Raw genomic sequence first — 22331 nt, 5'->3', positions numbered from 1 at the left:
CGGAATCATGCTGAGTGCGCCATGTCTTACACGCTTCTTATACAAAAAATATGCTGAATCGCGGCGCGAATCAAGTGGAAGATTTGAGTACGCTGAACCATGGAGCGAATCAGGCTCAACGAACTTGAGCGTACTGGATGAATTATTGCTGTGCTCTTTCGCAGAGTGAATCAGGCTAATAAATAATTCAGATATCAATAGATGTATCCGTATAATCAATCGCAGGTGCTATTAGTTAAAATTCTTTGTTCATTCTTTTCGCCTGGCAAATAGAAAACAGAACTTGGAAGAATTGAAATCAAGTGACTTTTACGGAAATTCTGATTGAAATGAATAACTATTCAACAGAAAAATGATCCGACGCTTGACATGAATAAAACTTGAACAACTAAAAATATAAATCAAAGTATGAACAAAATTACAAAATTAACTTTGAAGAAGTTTCACGTTATGAACATTATATGAATGGAAACGCCAGACATAAACAAATTTTGGTTAGAGGAAAAAAATGAACTATACTTATACATAGGATTTAGCAACAAATTGACGGGTCAAAAAAGTATCACTGGTCCCTGTATACCACAATTATAGCAAATTTTTCAGTCAGTATTGTGTTCTGTGACAGTTCTTATAGCATTTGCCTTACCATTTTAAAGATTTGAGTTTTAAACCACTAGAATTTTTTGCGTAGGTTGCTCTAGGGCAAAATATTTTTTAAGGCTAATTTTTCTATAATATCTTTTCTATAATTGTTATTTGATCAATCAGTTTCTTTATATGCAAATGAGGGGACATTCTTTGCTATCCAAAAAATCATATGATCTTTTTGCTATACCGTTTGTTCTTGAATTCTGCTTGAATTGTTTTACTTTTAGATCGCTCAAAAGTTATCAGTTTCCTGCTTTCTCTCCTGTCAATTGCTACAAATTTGTGCGTTTTATAAAGCAACTCAGGCATCCATTGGAATCCCGTTTCCAGGGCGTCTTGGTTCCATCCAATAAACGCTACCAAAGTCCAGAGCAAAGGATAACTCTTTTTTGATGTTAGGCGTCCTTTTTACCATTTATTTTACGCCGCTGTCGTTGAAATATTAAAGAAAATTAGCGATAGAATAGTGGCACAAAATCCCTATCAATTGTACATTAGCGTAAGTCATTCATATAATGTATCTGCCAACTGATGATTGTTAGGGGGTATTTCCAACATCCGTAGGGGTCTTTCATGAAAAAAAAACCGTAATTATAAATTAAGATTTTTTGAACTACCTTTGTCCTTTCTGCCTCTATTCGTCTCATATATGAAAATCAAGATTTCTGCTAGTCTAAGAGTTGGATGATGAGTAGCGTTTGGTAGAGAAAATTTGGTTTAGAAAAACCTAGCATACAAAATTTTAAAATTAATGGCGAGTTCTGCATTTTAAAAAAAATCTTCAAAAAAATTATTTGTAACTTTCTTTTATTGAGATTTAACTGCAAATAAAACATAATATTTCTTTAAATTTTTAGAAATTGTTATCACAATTAATCAGGCCAGGGATTTGTAAGTTTTTTTCTTTCAATTCTTTGTAGTCTTTCATAGGATTTGCTGCTGTTTTTCTCATGAATCTTTTCCAATCGTTCTTCCTTCCGATGTCCTGTAAATACTCTTTGACCTCTTGTCTCAACATGTGCTGAATTTGAATTTTTCTTTTTAATTGTACATTATGATTTGTATGATAACAACTGCATGTTTGAATTCATTCCACATGTGTGAAAAAGTGCATCTCTCCATGTTTTGTTGTCGCGCAGAGCAACTGCAACTGTATCAACTGAATAATTGTACAGCTGTTCAAAATCACAAAAGAAGAAGAAGTCCATTATTGGCAAAATGACTTATACTGCATATGTCTGAAGTCAAAATCACACCAGATATCGGCGTCATTAATTATGAAATCAAAATAAATACAAATAGAATTTTGAAAGAGCATCATCTGCTTGAAGTTTCACCATATTTTCTCGTGCGATTAGGAGAAAGCGTTTCAAGCAAAGTTGAAAATAAAGAGATTTTGCCACCAAAGTACTACCTTTTGTTACTAGCGACTTTTCCTAGTTTATGTTGCAAGATTTTAAACTATCTTTCTCAGTTCATTTCATTCCACGTATGAAAAAGTCGTCGAAGGGTGATCGAATGGATTTTTGACTTGAAAAAATCTTTGTAACGACAGTTCTATCGGCAGCGAAACTCAATCTTGTACTAAATCACCATGCAATTTGTTTCTGGGCTCCTTGTATTGCTAGTTTCGTTGTTTGATGTCTGCGAGTGCTACTATTCAAAAGAGGACTACGGACTATCCGAGAACACTTTTCAACTAATTCGATCGATTGAAGACGAGGTTCCAGAGGACGGCTATGCTATAGGGGACCAGTTGTTCTTCCAGTTGACAATAGAGCCTGTTGTGGCAATTCTGGACACAGTTTCTATCCAGTTGACCAGCTTCGTGAATGACTACAGCTCTCTTGTTTTCTGTGGCGATCCTTACATCTACAGTATTACACCTGTCAGTAATTGGGAAGTTTTCAGCCTCGATGACATCGAACCATATGTAAGTATAAATTATTTCTTTATTAAAAATTCAGCATATTATTAGATAAATTTGGGATAATTTGTTGGACCGGGCTAGGTTCCGGCCTAGATTGAGAAAATGAGGCCCATGATCCAAGATAGATGTAAAGCTGGCAAAATTGGGTTACGCAGAACTCAACGGAACACAGTTATAAATTGCTATATAGCTAGTGTGTACCTTCGAATTGAATATGGTTTTTATGAGCTATAGTCTGTCCATAAAGTTGAAATAATCGCGCGAGAAGACCTCAATAATAAGCAATTGGTCATTTTCATCATTTGAATGTTAACGTTTTTTTCCATTAAGCTTTTATTCATCAATTTTTTCCACATGTTTTGAATTTGAACTTTGACCTTTGACATGTATTGGCTATTGAATCATTTGCTTATATCAACTTCATGGAACACTCTCTAGTTAGAGGTGGAGATATAGCTATTGCTGTTGAAACAAAAAGTATAAAACTGTAACACCCTCATTTCCATTTCATTTTCCACAGGACTTGACTTGATGGATAGGCTGAAAGCATTTCTATTCAAAATTCTATAATCGTGCATCTCTACTGTGTTCTACACACATAGATTTCTTCGCTTCTCACAGATGTTTAGAACAGGATGACATCAAGTTCGATGAAACAAAACTCGAAATAATAAACAATTATTACAAGAGATGACACTCTTTAGTGCCACAAGTTAAAAACTCATACAATATTTAAGAAATGAGAGTAAATCGTTTTTACAATTTACTCTTAAGTTAGCAGCTATAGCTATTCGGGAGCTAAACCACTCTCCCTATTCAAAAAAATTAGAAGGATTATTCACAAAGCCTAAATAATAATAAGTGACAGCAAAAAGAAAAGTTCCGTGACAGAAATTCAGTTAACTTGAAGAACAAACTGCAATCAATGTTTCTCGGTATAACTGAGTCACTGTCTGGAATTAGTGCATCCTTTGCGTACAACAATTTGGCCCAATCTGCCTTAAAGTGGGATTAGCTGGTAGCTGAAGAACAAAAATTACAAATTAACTGAGACAAAAATAGACCTTATATGCTCATACTAATTGGATTGAAGCTTATTGCAAATCATGGAATTGGGAGCACAAATTTTTTCTCTTGCTTGAATTCCACAAAAAGCCAAAACATCACAATTATAAATTAAGCAAATCATTTTGTGGTACTTTATAAATTGTGCTCTAATTTTGGTTCATATTTGTAAATATTCTACATCAAAATTTGGCCTCTGTTATTGGTCAATTGACCATTAAGACTCATGAATTAAACTATAGTCATTGTTTGTACCCAGTCGATTTGTATGTTCATACATCTAATGAAATAATCCTGATTTTATTTGATGTGATTCAACCTTTGGCTATTTCCAATATACTCAGCTACATTTGAATTACATTGTATTTAGTGAATAGTAAAAAAATTTAAGAATTCAACTTTTTTCAGAACGTGTTTTCTTGTTATGCAGCAATATTCATTTCGCGGCTCGTAATATTCTGATTTCAACAATTTTATAGTACTCCTGTTTTGATTTCCTTCTAATCGAATTTTCGAAGAAACATTTTCTGTTTTATAAAAATATCCCCTAACCTAGAGGATTTACTTTGCAATAACGGGACATAGATGCTTCTATTAGTGATCCCGTCACAAGAACGGTCCTCTATAATAAATAATAGCTAATTTTCAAAAATGGTTTTTTTAAAACACAGAAAAATGAAAAAAAGTCAGAAATTGACATTAAAAATTAACAATTTTTGAAGCCTTAATAATTTTTAAGTCAATTAATTGTATACAAAGAATTCTTTTTTATCAAGTTTGGCAACCTGTACTGCCTTGAGCAGTAATTTTTTGTAAAAGTCAAGGAAAATATCAGCTGGTTTTCAGTTTCATCAAAAATTTTGGCTACCAAACACCCCTATCCTTTAAATTGGAGTTTGAAAAGTGCCTTTTTTGAAGCAACTGTTAAATTATTTTAAAGATTCTACCTGAATGTTGAGTTGTTGAGGCTGTTGAATGAAGTTCACCTAGCAGCAATGTTGACGAAAGATAAGAAAATGCGAGAAAACTTAAGTGGATTCTTACAGCTACCGATTCTTGAGTTCACTACTCTACAAGTTTACTGCGAACATTTGGTCCTCCTAACTGTACATTTTTTTCTTTCGGAAAATCTGACACATTTTGGGGAATTTTTATAACATAATGGTGGATACAGATTTTTGGGGTCCATTCAATTAAGATTAGTTGATGTTGCTACACGAAGCTTCTCCTTTAAAAAAGTGTATCTTATTGTTTTTATAGACAAAATTTATAAACTGTTTTTTGCATTTTCGTGCTTCAAACACCTTGATCTAAAAAGTATGTTCCCCCTGAGCGAGAAAAAATGTTCCTCCGACTGTTCCGTTTTAATATGATTGTAAAATAACAACTTGTATACTGTTTGCCTGCAAATTTAGAAACGGCCAAAAATAATGAGAATTTTGACAACCATAGTTTTGTTTTATCATAGTTTGATGAAAAAATTACGTCCTATTTTCAGAGATTAGTAAAAGAATTGGTTAAAAATAATAAGCTATTACCCGGGTCCAGATGTCAGCGCCGTTTCAGCGCATTCTTTTGTAAGAAATGCGCTGAATGCACTAAAATTATGTAAGAACTCGGTTGAATACGCTGAATTGAGCTGACATGTGCTGAAATTCGCTTTTTTCCCAAATTTTTCACCGCAAAATTCTTACATAATAAAACACTCAAAAACGCTGAAACTTTGTAACAATTGCATTCAAATTGCAGCGCATTTTTGGAACAAATTAAGTGGATTTGAACGCTTTTTGGCACTGACTCCTGAGTTTTGTACCGTTTATATTGTTTTTACAATAGCGATTAACGTTTTGTAACAAATGCGCTGAATTTTCAGTGCATTTTGCACATTTCTTACTAAAATACTAAAAAACCAAGCTAAATGGAAAAAATTTCAGGAAGCGCTTGCCCAGTGGATTAAGTGATGGCTACGATACAGGAGAACAGGGTTCGAGTGTCAGCCACCGCTCAGTTTTTTTTGAAAAATCAGTTTCTTTTGTACATATTTTTTTGTACATTTTTTGTACATATTTTTTTGAAGAATCATTGACCCGGGTATCCTTGCCTATTTTCCAGAGTAAATCAGAACCCAGACAGATAGAGACACAACTCTTGCCAGCGTTTCGAACGTCTTTCTCTGGAGTAATTATTTGCTAATAAGGATCCAAAATCAGAGGAACCGAAAAAATTACTAATTCATATATATTGGCGTAAATGGCTTGAAATCGAGATATCAAATGCAATAAAAACAACATGAATAATCTTCTTTTGTGTGAAATTATTTACCTTCACTCAAATTCCACAAAGCAAAAAAACTTGAGGTCACTTTTTCACTTGATGATTAATTCCGGATTTAGAAATGTATTTAATGTTGTTCATGATTTATTCCACAGACGGATACGATGAATGTGGAAGTGGGCCAAGTGAACTGGAAGCCAAATGCCATCATGTTCCAAATGCAGGTGAGAGTCTCTGTGGCCAAACACGACAACTTTACAGCCGGCTGTTGCTATTTCTTCGGAGCATCCATCCGGTTCAACGAGGGCACAGAACTATGGGTCTCGCAGATTGGTATACCTCTCAAATTCCTCCCTCTGGTAACTACACCCCCTGTTTTCATTCCTTGCCCTAGTTGAGTATTTGTTGATCAGATATTTTCAATGAGGCGACAAAACTCAGCCAAAAGCAACGACTGTTTGTTCCGCCGAAATTGTATCTCAACAAACAATTTCGAAAATTACTTATTAAAAAAACAAATTTAGGGCAAAAACTTAAATGGATGAGACTAAAAATCTGTTGGCCAAATCGGACGCCCGGGTACAGGCCGAATGGTTAACTTGTAAGAAATTGCAAGTTTCTTGCAAGTTCTTACAAGGCGATGCATCGCATTGCAAGTTTTTCTTCCAAAAACTTGCAAGTTCTTACAAGCTAACCATTCGACTTACAAGTTATTGACAAGTTAACCATTCGTACACACACACACACACGCACACACACACACACACACATACAAACACACACACACACACGCACACACACACACACCACACACCACACACCACCACACACACACCAAGCACACACACACACACGCACTAAACCGTAAAAAAACGCTGCAGGACATGAATGTAAACGGATGTTTGGAAAATGTAGAATGTGGAAACGTGTGATTTGAAATTATAAAAAAGAATATAAAAATGAAGGGCCTTTAATTTATTTTGAGAAAATGCTGACATTTGGATTTGAAAAATCAATCAAATTCAATATTTTGGGAACTTTTTAAAACAGCAATCGCGAAGAAGCTAACTGAGCTGTACTATTTTTAATGGAATTGCAAAAGGATCTCTCTTGAATTGATAAAATTCAGAATGTAACCACTTTGTCAAATTATGTTGTCTAAACAGAGCAACCAACTCACACCCGCTTTCTACGGTAAAGGACTCAATGTTAAATTGAAATAACCAATAGGAGTTTTGCTCGACCGGAACGAATTTGCAAGAAATTCACAGGATAGCCATTCGTCTTGCAAGTTCTTACAAATTAAGCATTCGACTTAAAAGTTTTTGCAAGTCAACCATTCGACTTGCAAGTTCTTACAAGTTAACCATCTTTTGCGAGAAACCTGCAAATTCTTACAAGTTCACCATTCGGTCTCGACGCGGGTGGTAAAATTGCAAGAACTTGCCGGTAAATTACAATAATGTGTGTAAATAAGCTATATTTGACATATGTTTCAAAATATATTCTTTGCCGATTCGACGTTAATCTTGTGAGCATTTTGGAGAAAGGTAACCTAATGAACAGATACAGAAAAGCCAAAAACCAAATGAAAACAAAAAAAGGCAAAAAATGTAACAAAAATCGTCGGATGAGCAGAACTTCAGACAAATTGAAAGAATGATCTGATAAAAATACAAAAAATATGAATAACTTTGAAAAACTGTGGAAAACAGAACTACAATCTAAGGATTGAAACATTTCTTGGATTTCGTCATGTATCTCTCGCAAATAAAGCGGAAAAAATTATGGAAAAAAAGTTGAAATGCTGAGCAAAAACTGCTGCAAAGAAATGCACATTAGAGCTTCGTTACTAATATTTGCAATCTAAAACAACGCCGAAATAGCCCAAAAATTAAGCCAGGTCCCAACTATCCTCTAGCGGAGGAGAAAATTGATGAGCAGAAGAATTTTAAACGTAAAAACTCCTGTTAGTAGCGAGTTCGGAACTAATTGGAAAGTTTACAAAAGTGACAATTTACGATTTGTCGCCTAGTACATACTTATTCAATAAAAACGTTATGATATCGCCCCAAAAATGTATCATTAACATTGGTTCGATGAATTATTAACATTCCACCTTAGACGACTGATGGCAAAGATTTTGTGGTACTTGATCTCTAAAAATATGTCAAAATGTATGGTTTCATATAAAAGTCCCAGTTCCTAAACAAAAACTAAAGTAAAATATTAAATATCATATAAACTTCTAGTCACTGGAAGTTCTCTTGCGGTCCTTTTGAGTGCTTGCAATTTTTTTCAAACTCAACGTAGATAATTTTTTACCGATAAGTTGATTACCGAACCCTTATTCTGAAATGGATATTTTAAATAAGTTGTCATCTGTAAGGTTGTTATGAGACTCTCCGTTTGGACCCCGGACACTAAATAATGGGCTGAATTTTAAAACAAAAACTTAATGCTGGGTAAATAATCTTAACAAAATGATTTCAAGAAACAATTTCGAAAAACATTTATTCAACGAAAAACAAAATTGAGGGGAAAAAATGTTGTGACTAAGAAACCATCCTTTGGCCAGATCGGATGGTAACTTCGCAAAAACTTGACAAAATACAACAATACTATGTGCAAATAAGCTATATTTTGTTAGAATGTCTTGACAAATTGTCAACAATTGTTCTTTGCTGGTTAATGTTGTGGGCTTTTTGGAGGATGGGAAACTAAAGAACAGATACAGAAAATTCAAAAATCAAATAAAAACAAAAAAAAGCATTAAAAAATTAAAAAGGTGTCATTTGGCAAGTAATAGCGCTATCGTGCAATACAGAGAAACTGTTTCAATTTCAGACAAAATAAAACAAAGATTTAAGACAAAAAGACAAAAATATGAGTATTATTGAAAAAAAATATGAAAATCAGAACTACGATCTAAGGATTGAAAAACCTCTTGGGCTTCGTCATTCATATTTCTCAAATAAAGCAGAGAATAAATTAATGGAAAAGAGAAGACAAAATTTCGAGACAAAACACAGAAATCCACATTAGAGCATGGGTACTAATTTTTTCAATCCTAAACAACGCCCAAATAGCCCAGAATTTAAGCACTGCCACAAGTATCTTTGGCGGAGGAGAGTATTGATGAGCAGAACGAATTATAGAGGTGAAAAACCCTGCTAGAAAGGAGTTCAGAACCGATTTGAAAGTTAAGAAAATTGACAATTTACGATTTGCGCCAAGTACTTACTGATTCAGTAAAAAAAAGTTAAAATAACTCCACAAAAAATAAAATATTGACTTTTTCTTGGGCACTATGGGTCCGTTCCACCTTAAATTACTAGCGACAAAGATTGTTTTGTGGTACTTGGTCTCTAAGAATAGGTCACAATGAATGGAGTCACAGAAAAATCCAGGTTCATAAACAAAAACTCAAATAAAACATTATTTGTCATATAAACTTCAAGGCACTGGAGGCTCTCTTAAGGCAATCCAGTTGAACTTGATAGCTCTTTTCTCAGTTATTCGTTTAGATTGGCGTAATGTTCTCAGAGAATTTTAATTTAATTTAGTTGGATTCGATTTGTATATTTAGAACGAGGACGAGTTCCTGTTCGACATGTGGGATACCCCGATGGCATTCCCGAGGGTGAACGGTGGGTCTGGCTCTCAGAAGCTGGTAGTCGTATTCCCTTACTCCTCCATCAGTCTGTTCAGACTACATGCCAGAGTGAAGCCACTCTACCAAGACAGGCTGTGCATGTGCAATATTGGTACGTTTCCAGGCTATATGATTATTACCAGAAACCAGTATATTCAACAAAATCCGTGCAGACCCCTATCCATCAATAGTTTTAATTGATCGAAAATGCCGGACCTAATTTCATATGGAGAGATCCCTAAGCAAACTAACAGGTGGAAAAGAAAATACCTCCAATTAATAACGGTCGTTATTTTTTTGTACCCGACGGTCGGAACTTAAATTAAAGTATGAGTTTCTGAATTTTTAAATAAGTTCAGCTCATTATCTCAAATTGAGGGTTAATTGAGAATGATATAAAATAAATTTGCTCCTGCAGGAAATTTCAACGTTTCTGTGTTGCTAAATATAGTACAGAAAAGAGAAAAAGTGGAACAACAAGGTGGAATAACGGCAAACTTAAAATGAATCTTCCGGTTTTTTCCACTCTTATCTCCTATATTTAACGCTGGAAAAGACTAAAAACTTTGAGGGCGTGTTGTTGTTTTTCTTGCAGGTGTTCTCTACTTTGATCAATCTTTCCTGGGCTGCTATGGGTCGGAGTATCCCCAGCACGAGATCTCTTTCTCACCCCCCTACAATGACACCATCTGCAAACACACTGTCACTATCGACTTTGGACCACTCACTAAAGTTGGAGCTGGAGGTGAGTTAACAGTAGGGGCCAATATGTCGTAATTTTTATTACTTCTAATTTTTTTTAATAATTTAGATTTCAGTTGACTGACACGTGGAGGGTTAAATCGCCGATTAAATTGTTAGTTCACAACAGATCTGAAGATTCTGATTAAGGACTTGCTTTTGTTTTATCCCCGGAAAATTGACAACTTGGGTTCGCGTTTCACCGGCATTCGCAGCCAAACGCTAAAAAGGTCAAAATTAAAGTCATTGTGGTGAACACTTAATGGATTCCCTTTGAACGTGGTGACAAAAGTTCACAATCGTTCTAGTTCACCTCACAGCCTACAAATGTTCAAAATTTTCAATACATACTGGGCTTGAATGAAGTTTTTTTTCAGTGAAAATAATGAAATTCTTACTGTATAGTGGATTTTTGGGTTTGTTCCGTGACCATGAAGTCTTTTGATTGGACAGCGAGTTGTATTGTTAGGACCTCTGGATGAGATCCACTTTGTGGTAACATTCATGACTCGCAACAGTGACTTTGGTGCCTCTATGTCTGAGTTCCTAGAGTACACGGTGGACTCTGAGGGCGACAGACCCACGGTGGTCAAGGATTCCTCCACGACCCGACTCACAGCTTGGGATGGCTCTATAGACCAGGTGAGTAAAGTACTGTCGAGAAAAATGAACCCAAAACGTCATTCTCAACCTGTTAGTGTGATCAGAACAAAATATGAAAAAATGAATCATTTGGAACTTAAGTGCAATGAGAGTGCATGAACTAATGTTATGTGGAAATCAGGCGAAGGCCAAATAAAACAATTGAAGGATGTACTGCCATATCCGCTTGATATAAATAATTAAGTTACTGTAACAATTGACCTCGTAGGAAAATAGCTTGAACAACAATGAGAAATTGGCCATAATTATTAAATTCTGAGCATTTTTACAATGTATTCTAACCCCAACTCGCCCAATATTTTCTGCGTCTTTTCGAGCGCTAGTTTTAAAAAATATTTGCTTTAAAGCTATTAATAAGTAGTATAAACTTTCACCACTCCTTCCCTGTTACTTTTCTATTAAATCAGAGCAATTGGCAGTGACTACACTCAAAAGAGATGCAGAACTTTGACAACAGTAATGCATTTTTTGTACTTAAAACAAATCTTTCACATGTAAGGACGACATGTTTTGGAGTTCCAAATTATTAATGAGTTTTTATCAGATGTTTTGTCAGTTTTTTATGTTTACATGATTTTCCATTGTTCGCTTCTCTGTTATTGTTTCAAAAAGTGTAGTACTATTAAGAAGGTTTTTCATTATTTCAGTTCGGCTAGTCAATTTTCTAATTTGTGTCGTCTTCGGAGTTTTTCCGGTTATGTTTTTTTTTCACTGCGAGCCAACGCCCCTATCACATAAAATTAACGGCTTGGTCCATTTTTTGTCTTCAACTCCACAAAAGGCATCTTAATAAATGTAAAAAGAGCCTCTGAGTGCTATGGCAACAAAGGAAAGATTATACTAATTGATTTATACTATTAAACAAAAGTTTATAGTAACTTATAATACAATAAACGTTATAATTGGTAGTATTCTTTACAATTCCTTGATCTCAAAATTCCACAAACAAGCTCAAAATTAATTAAAATTTATTACTGGCGGTGCTGGCTTGCATTTTTGGTGCAAAAAAATTAGTGCAACTGAAAAATAGATTGAAGAACTATAAATAGTTTTGACCATTTAAGTTCAAAAACCTAACTGTAGGAGTAGGCAGAAAAAGATATATCAAAACAAGTTCTTCTATGTGATCAAAAATCTAAGTAACGATACCGATTCTTTGTAGCTACAAAACCCATTTTTCACCCACCTTAAAAATACAAACGATTGTTCTACCCAGGTCAAGGTTTGCGTTAATGATCAGACACATCCAGTCTATAATCAACCATGGTTAGACCCATTCAGACGATAATCAACTATAATCAGATTCTAGCTCATTTTTCATACGTGCTCGTTTTTAGCTCACTCAAGCTATGAAGAGACTCCCGCATACCAGAAAAAGTGCAAGATTCAGTCTTCGCCTTGTTTGCGTTTACGAAATAGGAAATTTAAGCTACTAGGAGATATTACAATTAATTGTTTTTCCTGAGTTTTCTGATGGTAAGCTTTTCTTTGAAAAATTTCTCTCACTTCCTAACGCAATATTTATTATACAAATTAGTGTTCCATTATTTCTTAGTGGGAAGCTTGCTCCGACCAACGTAAAATAATTAGCAGGAACAAAAACCATTTCTGTTCAGGATTTGCAAAAACGTGTTTTTAAGCTTATTTTATGCATTTTGAGAATTCTGGTCATTAACGCTCACCTCGACCTGGGTAGCACAACAGCAGACACGTGCTAAGTTATAAACTTGTATGTAGAATCCGTAACACTGTATCATCGAAAGTGTATGACCTTTGGCGTATTTTCAAAAACTCACTCGTACAATTTACTTGTCTCTTGCCTAACAGCGCAAAATAATGGTTATTGTAGATAAATTTTGCATAACCCTTTCCTTGGTGTGTCGGATCATGTAGAGTAAACGGCCAATCTGACCTGTGATGGGCTGATCAGAAGTAATTTCCGTCTGGGACCTTAACCTAAGAAAAAGAGCTAAGTCGTTAATTTAGTTTTTCTCAATCAATGTGACCTTCGACTACGTGGGGCCAGAGTGGGGTACTAGTCTGGCAGCCAGCGCCCTATTCACACCAGAGACTGACTCGGATAGTGAGAACGGGTACAGAGTCACAGCCGTCCTCTCCTTTCCCTCAGATGCTCTCATTGATGTACGACCTGCTATTGTCCTCGAGGAAGTGTAAGTCAATTCTTATCCGTTGAAATTTTGCTATTGGTTACGTTCAACAGAAATTTGTCGCTTGAGCTTTTTTCACCATGTTTTGCTGACTTTTTTTCACCATTTTTTATATGCTTGTTTTGAGACAAATTATATAGAATTTGGCTCTCAAATTGTCTGCAATTGAAAAATGGTCCGCTCCAATGGTCTGGTCCTGATTAGCTTGCCGTATGAAAGCAACAACTTTTTTTAAAGTATTCATTTTTTTATATATTTGAATTTTTGCTTAGAATGTATTGTCGCAAGTTCACGTGTCAGCAGTGTTGGTACTTGAATTCAACCTTCCAGACTTATCTTATGTTGTAGAACTGCACAGCAAATGGTTAATTGAACAGTACTATACAGTTTATTCTGAGTGCATTTTATATCAGTAAGAGAATCGGTATGAAAAATGTGAGAATTGCGGTGAATGCAATAAAAACATGTAAGAATTGCGATTTTTAGCGTGGAATGCAGCGAATGCCGTGAATGAAAATAATTCACCACTAAAAATCACAGATCTTACTAAATTTCACCGCTAAATTTAATGATTATCTTCACTGCAGAAAAAATTGCAAAAAAGATGTAAGAATCGCGGTGGACGCGTAGAGTGGTGGAAAAAAATAATTCACCGCTAAGAATTGAAAATCTTTCAAAAATTCAATACTAAATAAACCAAATGACTTCACTGCAGAAAAAATGCAAAAAAGATACAATAATATCTGTGAATGCGTTTAGAGCGGTGAAAAAAATAATTCGTCACCGTTAAAAATCGCATATCTTACAAAAATTCACTACTAAATTAACGAAATAACTTCACCGCAGAAAACACTGCAAAAGAATGTATGTAAGTCGGTGGATGCGTTGAGAGCAAGGAAAAGAATATTACAAGAACAGTATAATCAAATGAGTTTTTTTATTTCAGTCGGTTTTGGCCAATCGTTTTATTCTAAAAACTGTTGCTTCTGCACTGTTTTTGCACTGTTGGTTCCAACTTTTTGAAATTACTTGTTCCTACATCAGAAATGGCACAATAAAAAGCTTCTTTAGTGCACTCTGTTTAAATTTGCATAATTAACACGCCTGTGAACTGATAACACAATCTTGGTAAACTCCAAACAGAGCTCGTTTTACTTGCGTTTCCTAAGAGGTTGTTCATGAATTAAAACTTTACCGGTTTATTTGCAAAAATATACAAAATACATTGTTTACTATAGATAAATTTAATTTTTTGTCGAAAAACTAAATATCCAAAAAATTCAGAAAAAAGGTCTTCCTGATGGACGACCGTTAAAAGCGGGACAAGTTTTAGTCAAAAGATAATTTGCCGTGTCAGTCACTGTTTTTTGCTAAACTTCCGCAATTTTGCTTTTTTACTTTTAACTACAGAGCAGAAAAAGTCAAATCAAGTCCTACTAATAACAGGTCCATTGGCTTCTTGAAGAGTTTCAATTGAACCTATCAAATTTTTTAGTCGAAAACTTATAATGGTTTTGACTTTTTAGAACGCTTAAGCTTTTAAGAATATTTTTAAGAACACTACAGATTTGCATCTTTTTTCTCTATTCCATTGGACAATTTGTAGCCTTGTAGTCTTTTGTAGTCGTATGATCTATTCTGAATAATGACACATCTCAATGGCTTTCCATGAAGTAACTAATTTGATTTAAGTTGCAGAAAAAAGTTTTGATGAGTTTGAAGTTAATCGATTTCAAAAAAACGTAAGTGCCTTCTTTGATTTTGCCGTTTTTGTTCTATTGTTTTTCCATTTGATACTTGTTGATTATTCAGAGGTCACATATCACATATTGGTGTTAAGAGAAGGTGCAAATGATTATATCTTTTTACGGAATAGATCATGGTGTAAGTGCTTCGGTACGGTTTTCTCGCAAAATTCAGTTCAGTAATGTTTTTCGTCTGTAGATGTCGATTGTTTTTGTAGACGTAAAACATAGTCAGATTAATGGCGGGTCTCAAAGTATTCGCGTTGTGGCATGAATTTACATGAACCAATTGAAAGACTTCACTTGATATCTAAGGGTTTTCATTATTTGAAGTTATTTGTTTTCAAGAAAAAATAAACGATTTTTTTTACCTTTGCGTTTTTTGTTATTTGTTTTAATTTGTTTAGCTTAGGTTTTACTTGACGCTATTTTGGCTTCGTTAATAAGAATTTAATTTTTGTTGTTTTTATTTACTTTTGTTGTTTGTCTTGTCCCGTAGTCTCCAAAATGATGGGCATCATGGGTTTTCTAATTTAACATCTTCTACTGTACTGAAAAATTTTAGTTGAAAGCGGTTTTTAGTTCGTACACCAGTTGCTGTTGGATAATATTTGAGTTTTTGAAAATTTTCTCTCTTTTCTTCATTCTATAAACAATTACCTGCAGAAAATGCCTACGAGCATAGATTTTTTTCTTAAAATATACCTGTTGTCCGTATTCTTTCAGAAAAAAACCAAGATTTTGATGAGTGTTCTAGCTTCAATTAGTAATGCGAAACAACAAGAATAAATGGAGCCGCTCTCCCGGAAACAAAGTCGAAGCCTGCTGCCTCATTAACTTCGTTGCTAAAAGTGAGTATTGTATTGAACGAAAAACAATTTCTAATCGAGCCAGTTTTATGTTAGTTACTTATCTCTTTTTGTTTCAAGTATTATTAATTTTTAATTGAATTTTTTGTCTAGCCTGCATAGACTATAAAGTTCGGTTTTTAAGGATAAGTCCCATAGACAGATATCATTTATGTATGGGAAGTCTCCAACATCAAGAATTGTTTGTTCGCTTTGTCCAGAAAAAAGTTTTTTTCCTCTGTGAAAGCGGTGATTAAAAAATGCATCTCTGAAAACTACACATCTTACATCAATTCAGCGGTGAAAATCACGGTAATTTTTGTGCGGTGAATTTTTGTAAGAATGATGGTTTTACCGGTGAATCTTTTTTACCACTTCCTGTTGGTGGCGGTGAATTCTACTTTATTCACCGCTTAAGCGGTGAAAATAAAAAAAATCACCGCTAAGAACCGCAGATCTTACAAAATTTCAACGCATATGTTTTGCATAAAGTTTTCTGAGCCTGATTTAAATTCACACAAAATGTCATAAGAGTGCATGACAGATAGCGCATTGGAATAAAAAGTTGTTCACATGTAGGAGGGGAGAGCCTCGCGTACGCAAGTTTCTTTTTTTAGTTCTGGTGAATGCGATGAAAAAAAATTTCAACGATATACAGATTCTACTGGCAATTTCGATGGCTCCTTCAATTTATTACTTGCTATTTTCACCTTGACGCAGTAATTCTTTGAAAAATGTATATGCAATAATAAGTTGAGTCAAATTTAAATGGCTGGTTTAAGTGGTTCATCTTGTGTGCCACTGAGTTCTTCCTTCGTCATGGATGGAGAAAGCGGTGACATCACAGTGGCCACAGCCGAGTGGGTGCCCATAAGTGTGACAAGTTACGAAAAGGCCAACTTCAAAGTGTCAATTCTGGCCACCTTCTCACGAGAACTGAGAAATGACAACTTCTCATTCGCTGTTTATGTCGATGGACAGACATGCAACACTTGCTCACAAAACATCACTCTCTCATCACAAAACTCAACTCAGTTCAAGGTAAATTACATCATCATTATGGAACCGATCGGGGAAATAACTGAAAATGCGGAGGAAACTCTCTGAATTAGTTCTTGAACGGTTTTTAACACAACCGCGTGCAAATTTCAAAATTGAAAAAGTCTACAGAGGCAAAAGTTAAAATGTCGGAAACTCCAATATACGTAGCCAGAAGTTGTCTTCCATGAACTTTCAAACTTGCAGGTTGCGTTTTCTAAGCAATGTTACTTGAATCCACGTACTTGAAATCACTTCGAAAATCAGGGTCAAGGTTTCGAACCACTAGGCTATTCTCGATAAACGCCAGAAGTTTTTCAGTTAATTCAAGAAGAGTCACGTAACCTATAGAAGGGAAATAAGCCCGGTTAATTACCGCTGAGTATTTGAAATTGACTCTTTTTGATAAATAGAAGTCTATTTGGGTAAAGTGTAAGTTTTCCTCATATAGAACGCAAAAATCCTTTGGGTTCAACAAGATTATACTGTTATTGTTGGTCTGTCATCTTGTTTGTTTCATCTAGACATGATCATCTTCCACATAAAGGTATGAGGTGCTTTTTAACCCACGAGAAGAGCACAAAAACTAGTCAGAGAACAAAAATTTATGTATGGACATTCCGAGTTTAGAATAATCCAGAGATGGAGTTCGTGTGACAAAATTGGTCTTGTCATGCTTATTGTCAGCTGGGCAATTCAAAAAAGCAAAACTACACCCACTAACATCAACCATTTTTAGTACAATTTTATCATTTAGGATTGAGGTCAATCATATTCACAATTCTTCAGGTCCTCATAAACTAACCTTGTAATAGATTATTAGACCTAGAGTAATAGGTACTTCACATTACTACAGCCCTTAGATAAATTTAAGGGCTATAACAATCCCGTTGTTCAATTCTTAGATGATGTACGGAGATGGGGACTTCAGTCCCATTAAAAATTAAAAGCTGATTTGCGTCTTCACAGCCCCTTCAATAAGTCAATTAGACCTAAAGCTCCTGAATCCTCCTGGAAACGAATTGATGACTTCAAAATTGATAAGTATACCAGGATTGCAATCAGATAAGCTGTTATTAGATCTCAAATCAAAACAAAGAGTCGAGTTCAAGAGAAGTGTTGGTCGGTTATCATTCCTTAAAACAACAAAATGAGCATAAATCATTTCATTTGAGCACCAGAATCAGGCACGTTAGATTGTTTGCAGCCCATCATATGTCATCTACTTTCATGACTCTTCAATACTATATGGTTCTGTTCCACCTAATCAACACTTCTATGAGCAGGCAACCCTACAATCCAAGTGGTTTTCATTATCTGTCTCCATAGGGAGAGTGAACTCTACAGAAGCAACTGAATTGATTGTGCCCACAGTTGTCATGGCCGCTCTCCGTCTTTTGCTGCAATTTTCCTGAGAAATTCTTTTTTTTATGGTTGATCAATACATAGCAAGGAGGCTCGGTGATGTGCATTCGCACATGATGTTCCGACCACGCTCATGCACACTTTTAGCTTAATTGTCTACCAAATGAGCAACAGATGGACAAAACTCAAAAATTCACATATTCTTCGAAAATAACTGGCATAGGGACAAAAAATTGCTTTAAACTCAAATCACTAAATAAATACAATAATGTACCTATTAGAGGGTCCATGGACCGGTCATTAAAAAGACTATAAGACAATACAAATAACAAAATAAAATATAAACAAAAAGAATTCATTATAATCAAAATTCAATGTACTTTTTCTTAAAAAAATGCTTATTAACAAAGTGCAAAAAGCATATAATAATACTAACCAAGAAATTTGTACTCTTTAGACAAGATATAGAATCCGTCTTTAATGAAAACCTTGTAACAATTAGAATTAGAAGAAAAGTGCCAAGATAAAGAAATAAGCCTCAATTTTTGGAAAAAGAACTGGCTTCAAAGTAAGGAAAAGTAAGCAAACTTACAAAAGATAGGTAAATTTTTGAAAACAATTAATTCAAATCTCTTCAAAACCCTCAGCTATCAACATAAATCGTCCAAAAATCTCACATAAATTCCATACCATAGGAAGCCCTTGAGGTCTGTATTTAATCTTAACAAATGAAAAGACAAACAGCGACAAATAAAGAAAAAAATTTAAAAAATTTAATTAAATTTTCGGAGAAAATAGTTTCGGTGCTGTGTAGAGCATAATCTTTTGACTGAAAACATTAGATAAGTTCAAGTGCGCTGTTTTCAACACTTACAATGTGATAAATCACATGCCATTAATGAGACTACTTAACAAACAGATAAAAAGAACAAAAGGCGCGAAGAGTTAATTTTTTGAAAACTATTTTTAAATTCATGAAAACCATAAGCTATCAAATTAAACCGGCCAGCATTCTCATTTAAACCCCAATAAAAAGTTTTTGAGACTACTTCTGCCAGTACTCAGAATACGTCATAAACCTATAAAAAGAACGGCAAGTGCAGATAAAAATCAAAAACTCAGTCAAATGTTCCGAGGAAAGGAGGTCGAATCTATTAAAATCATAATTTTTTCATTGTAAAAATAAGATGTAAACAAATGTTTTTATCTCCAACGCAAATATTGCCAGACGTGACTTTATAGACTTTATGTGACGTGATAATAGAGTTCGGTAACAAGTAGACAAAAAAAGAAGGTGAACGGGAAATTTAAAAGTTATTTTTAAACTTTTAGAAAACAGCTTGAAAGCGGAATTAGAATTAATTCTCTTTGGAGTTTCCACAGATTGCAAGAATATATTTAGGTCTATACTTAGGTCAATTTAAATCAAATCTGAGGGTTAACAATTTGTTGAAGGTTAAAAAACTCAGCCAAAAGAAGCCAACTCGAAATGTTTGATCAGATGGTTCAGCAATACACTTTTATCTTAAAAGCTCAAACTAATAATTTTTTTTTACAATTCTTGCTCATTTTTAGCAAAATTGTCGAAAATTTCTACTAAAAATCGAAAATTGTGAACAGAAACAACGGAATTTAGCGAAAAGTTCACGAAAATTTAAGCTTCGATAACTCATTGGAAAAGACGAAATTTGAAAAATTTCCTTATTCCAAATTTTATGCTGGACGAGCTTTTCCTTGATTCCACTGAAAACTCTGTACGATGAATATATCGATCGGCCAAATTTGACTGAACAAAAATCTGTTTGAGTATATAGTTCCTCCCCTCCCCCCCCCCCCCCCCCCACACACACACACACACACACTAAAAGTGGGTTCGGAACAAAAAGCGATTTCAGTAGTAAAAGAGTACTCTGAGAAAAAGAAACGTACAATTAGTTTGTTACGAAGTTGCGAAATGTTGACAATTTAAAAAGTTTTGTGGTTCACAAGGAAGAAGCCAACGTTTTTCTCAAAAGATACCCAATATACTTCAAATCAAGTTTGACTAATTATTTTTTAAATGGTTAGATTACTCAATTTTCTATTTCTTCTCATTGTTTTTGGCATACATCGTCACTGCTATTAAACTTGGTAAAAAATAAAGAAATACATCCAAAAACTATAAACTCACTCAAACTACTGTGTCAATCGAGATCAGTAAACTCATCTGTTGAAAATATGCAAAAAAAAGAAAATTATGTCCGGGAAATTGTCAGATGCCGAATTATGCAAACAATAACTTAATCTGGTGCGAAGAATACAATATTCGAGGTAATTTTGAGCAAGTCAATTAATGTTTTAACGTAATTTATCACTAGTTGAACTTTGGTTGAACATCATATTCAAAAGATCTCTGAATTTCGTGTCCAAATTCAGTGACAATGTCTCCTTAATGAACGTTTTTCATCGGTTTGCGTTTATCCTGTAATGTTTTCAAATCATCCTATTTTAAACAGTCCAGATGATTATATCCAAATGACAGAAAAATTATTCCAATTCTCTGTTTCGAGCCCAGTTTTTGTTAAATAATTTCTCCAAGAAGAAGTCAAACACCAAAAGCTGACGTACTTCCAATTTTTAATTCGAACCCACCATAATTGCGGAGGTGGGACGTTATGGTCAATTGGGGTTTTCTCCTTCAAGATTTTTTTGTCCGATCGATATATCCATCGCAGAGGGTTGTGAGTGGTATCATCAGAAATCCCGTCCAGTATATAAATTTTAATTAAAACGTTTTTTTAAATTTCGTTTTCCAAAGAGTTATTGAGGTTTAAAAGTTTGTGAACACTCGACTGTGGATTTCCATTGTTTTGATTATCATTTTCCACAATTTTCCAATAGTTTTTGTCAATTAAAGGATGTTAAAATTGTTACTCATATTGTCAATGATTTGATCTTTGAAGATAAAGAAAGGTCTCTGAACTGTTAGTTAGACTGAACTTTTTGGCAATAATTTTGGCTAAATTCTTAAATATTGAGCCTCTTTTCGTAAGGTGGCACCAAACTGGTTTCTTTGCTCAGTTTGTGTAAATTTGCCAGAACTAAGTACTGGAGGCGGCGCACACAATTTTGTTAACTCTAAAGGGTGCTAATTATATTTTTGCGTCCCATGAGAGTGTTCTTGTAAAATAATTTTTGCTAGCTCTTTGCTACTTCAACTAAAAAACGTCATCTACTTTTGACATATTGAATTTTGTGGTTGACAAAAGATATCTTTTGCTTATAGTAGCAGAAATTACGTGTTTTCAATGGCCACGCATCAAACAAAAGCCTAGCTATGGTTTCATTGTGGATGTTTACAATCGAAAATAATGTTTGAATTATTATTTTGCGTGCTTTTATTGTTTATTGCAGTAGTATGATTTAGTGCCGCTAATCAAAGATTCAGTTTGCCTCCGTACTTGGTGTAAGTAAAATTTAAGGCTTTCAGATAAAACATAACAGATTTTTTAATTTCAAACGAACTAAGCAATGCAATATGTACTAAGAAAGCATCCGCGAGTATTTGAACTTTTCTCTTATTTTTTCCCCTATTTTTTTGAAATTGTGGTTTTAAATCTGTAATGACATCATTCATATGATGAATGAATTTCAATTCTTTTCACTATTTGATATTTTAACTAATGTTTGTGGCTTTGATACAACGAGTTGACTAAAAGGTTGTCTTTTTTTTGATAATTGCGCATACTTGAGGTTCTTTTTTTGTCCTGTAACATTATCACCTTAATAATAATAAAAATAACAACAATAATAATAATATTAATCATATTAATAATAAAAATAATAAGAATAATAATAATAATAATAATAATAATAATAATAATAATAATAATAGTAATAATAATAATAATAATAATAATAATAATAATAATAATAATAATAATAATAATAATAATAATAATAACAATAATAATAATAATAATAATAATAATAATAATAATAATAATAATAATAATAATAATAATAATAATAAAAATAATAATAATAATAATAATAATAATAATAATGAATTTCAATAAATTTGGTTTCACCAAGCTTAGTAAGTCCCTAACGGTGCTTGAATTTGATTTCCCTCAAACGCTGTCCATCCATATGGGTATGATTTGTAATTAAAATTTTTCTTAGCTAAGTCAATTACATATTCTTTGACTA

The 22331-nt window shown here is 34.0% G+C and overlaps 2 protein-coding genes across 2 annotated transcripts in view; one reads left to right on the top strand and one right to left on the bottom strand.

Moving 5' to 3' along the window:
• The window catches only part of LOC142334654 (heterogeneous nuclear ribonucleoprotein K-like), a 335604-nt gene that overhangs the window by 206035 nt on the left and 107238 nt on the right, over positions 1 to 22331 (bottom strand). The gene's annotated exons all lie outside the window — the stretch shown is intronic.
• LOC142334652 (uncharacterized) overlaps positions 1942 to 22331 on the top strand; it is a 153182-nt gene continuing 132792 nt past the window's right edge. The window contains exons 1-7 of the mRNA XM_075382861.1: positions 1942 to 2581; positions 6073 to 6276; positions 9507 to 9684; positions 10168 to 10317; positions 10783 to 10955; positions 12963 to 13147; positions 16520 to 16778. Coding sequence (XP_075238976.1) covers positions 2243 to 2581; positions 6073 to 6276; positions 9507 to 9684; positions 10168 to 10317; positions 10783 to 10955; positions 12963 to 13147; positions 16520 to 16778 — 1488 coding nt within the window. The 5' untranslated portion in view covers positions 1942 to 2242. The remainder of the gene's footprint in view (positions 2582 to 6072; positions 6277 to 9506; positions 9685 to 10167; positions 10318 to 10782; positions 10956 to 12962; positions 13148 to 16519; positions 16779 to 22331) is intronic.

This window comes from Convolutriloba macropyga, chromosome 2 (genome assembly GCF_964194025.1).
Source record: "Convolutriloba macropyga chromosome 2, txConMacr16.3, whole genome shotgun sequence".
NCBI lineage: Eukaryota > Metazoa > Xenacoelomorpha > Acoela > Convolutidae > Convolutriloba > Convolutriloba macropyga.
This window is presented reverse-complemented; position numbering and strand designations above follow the sequence as displayed.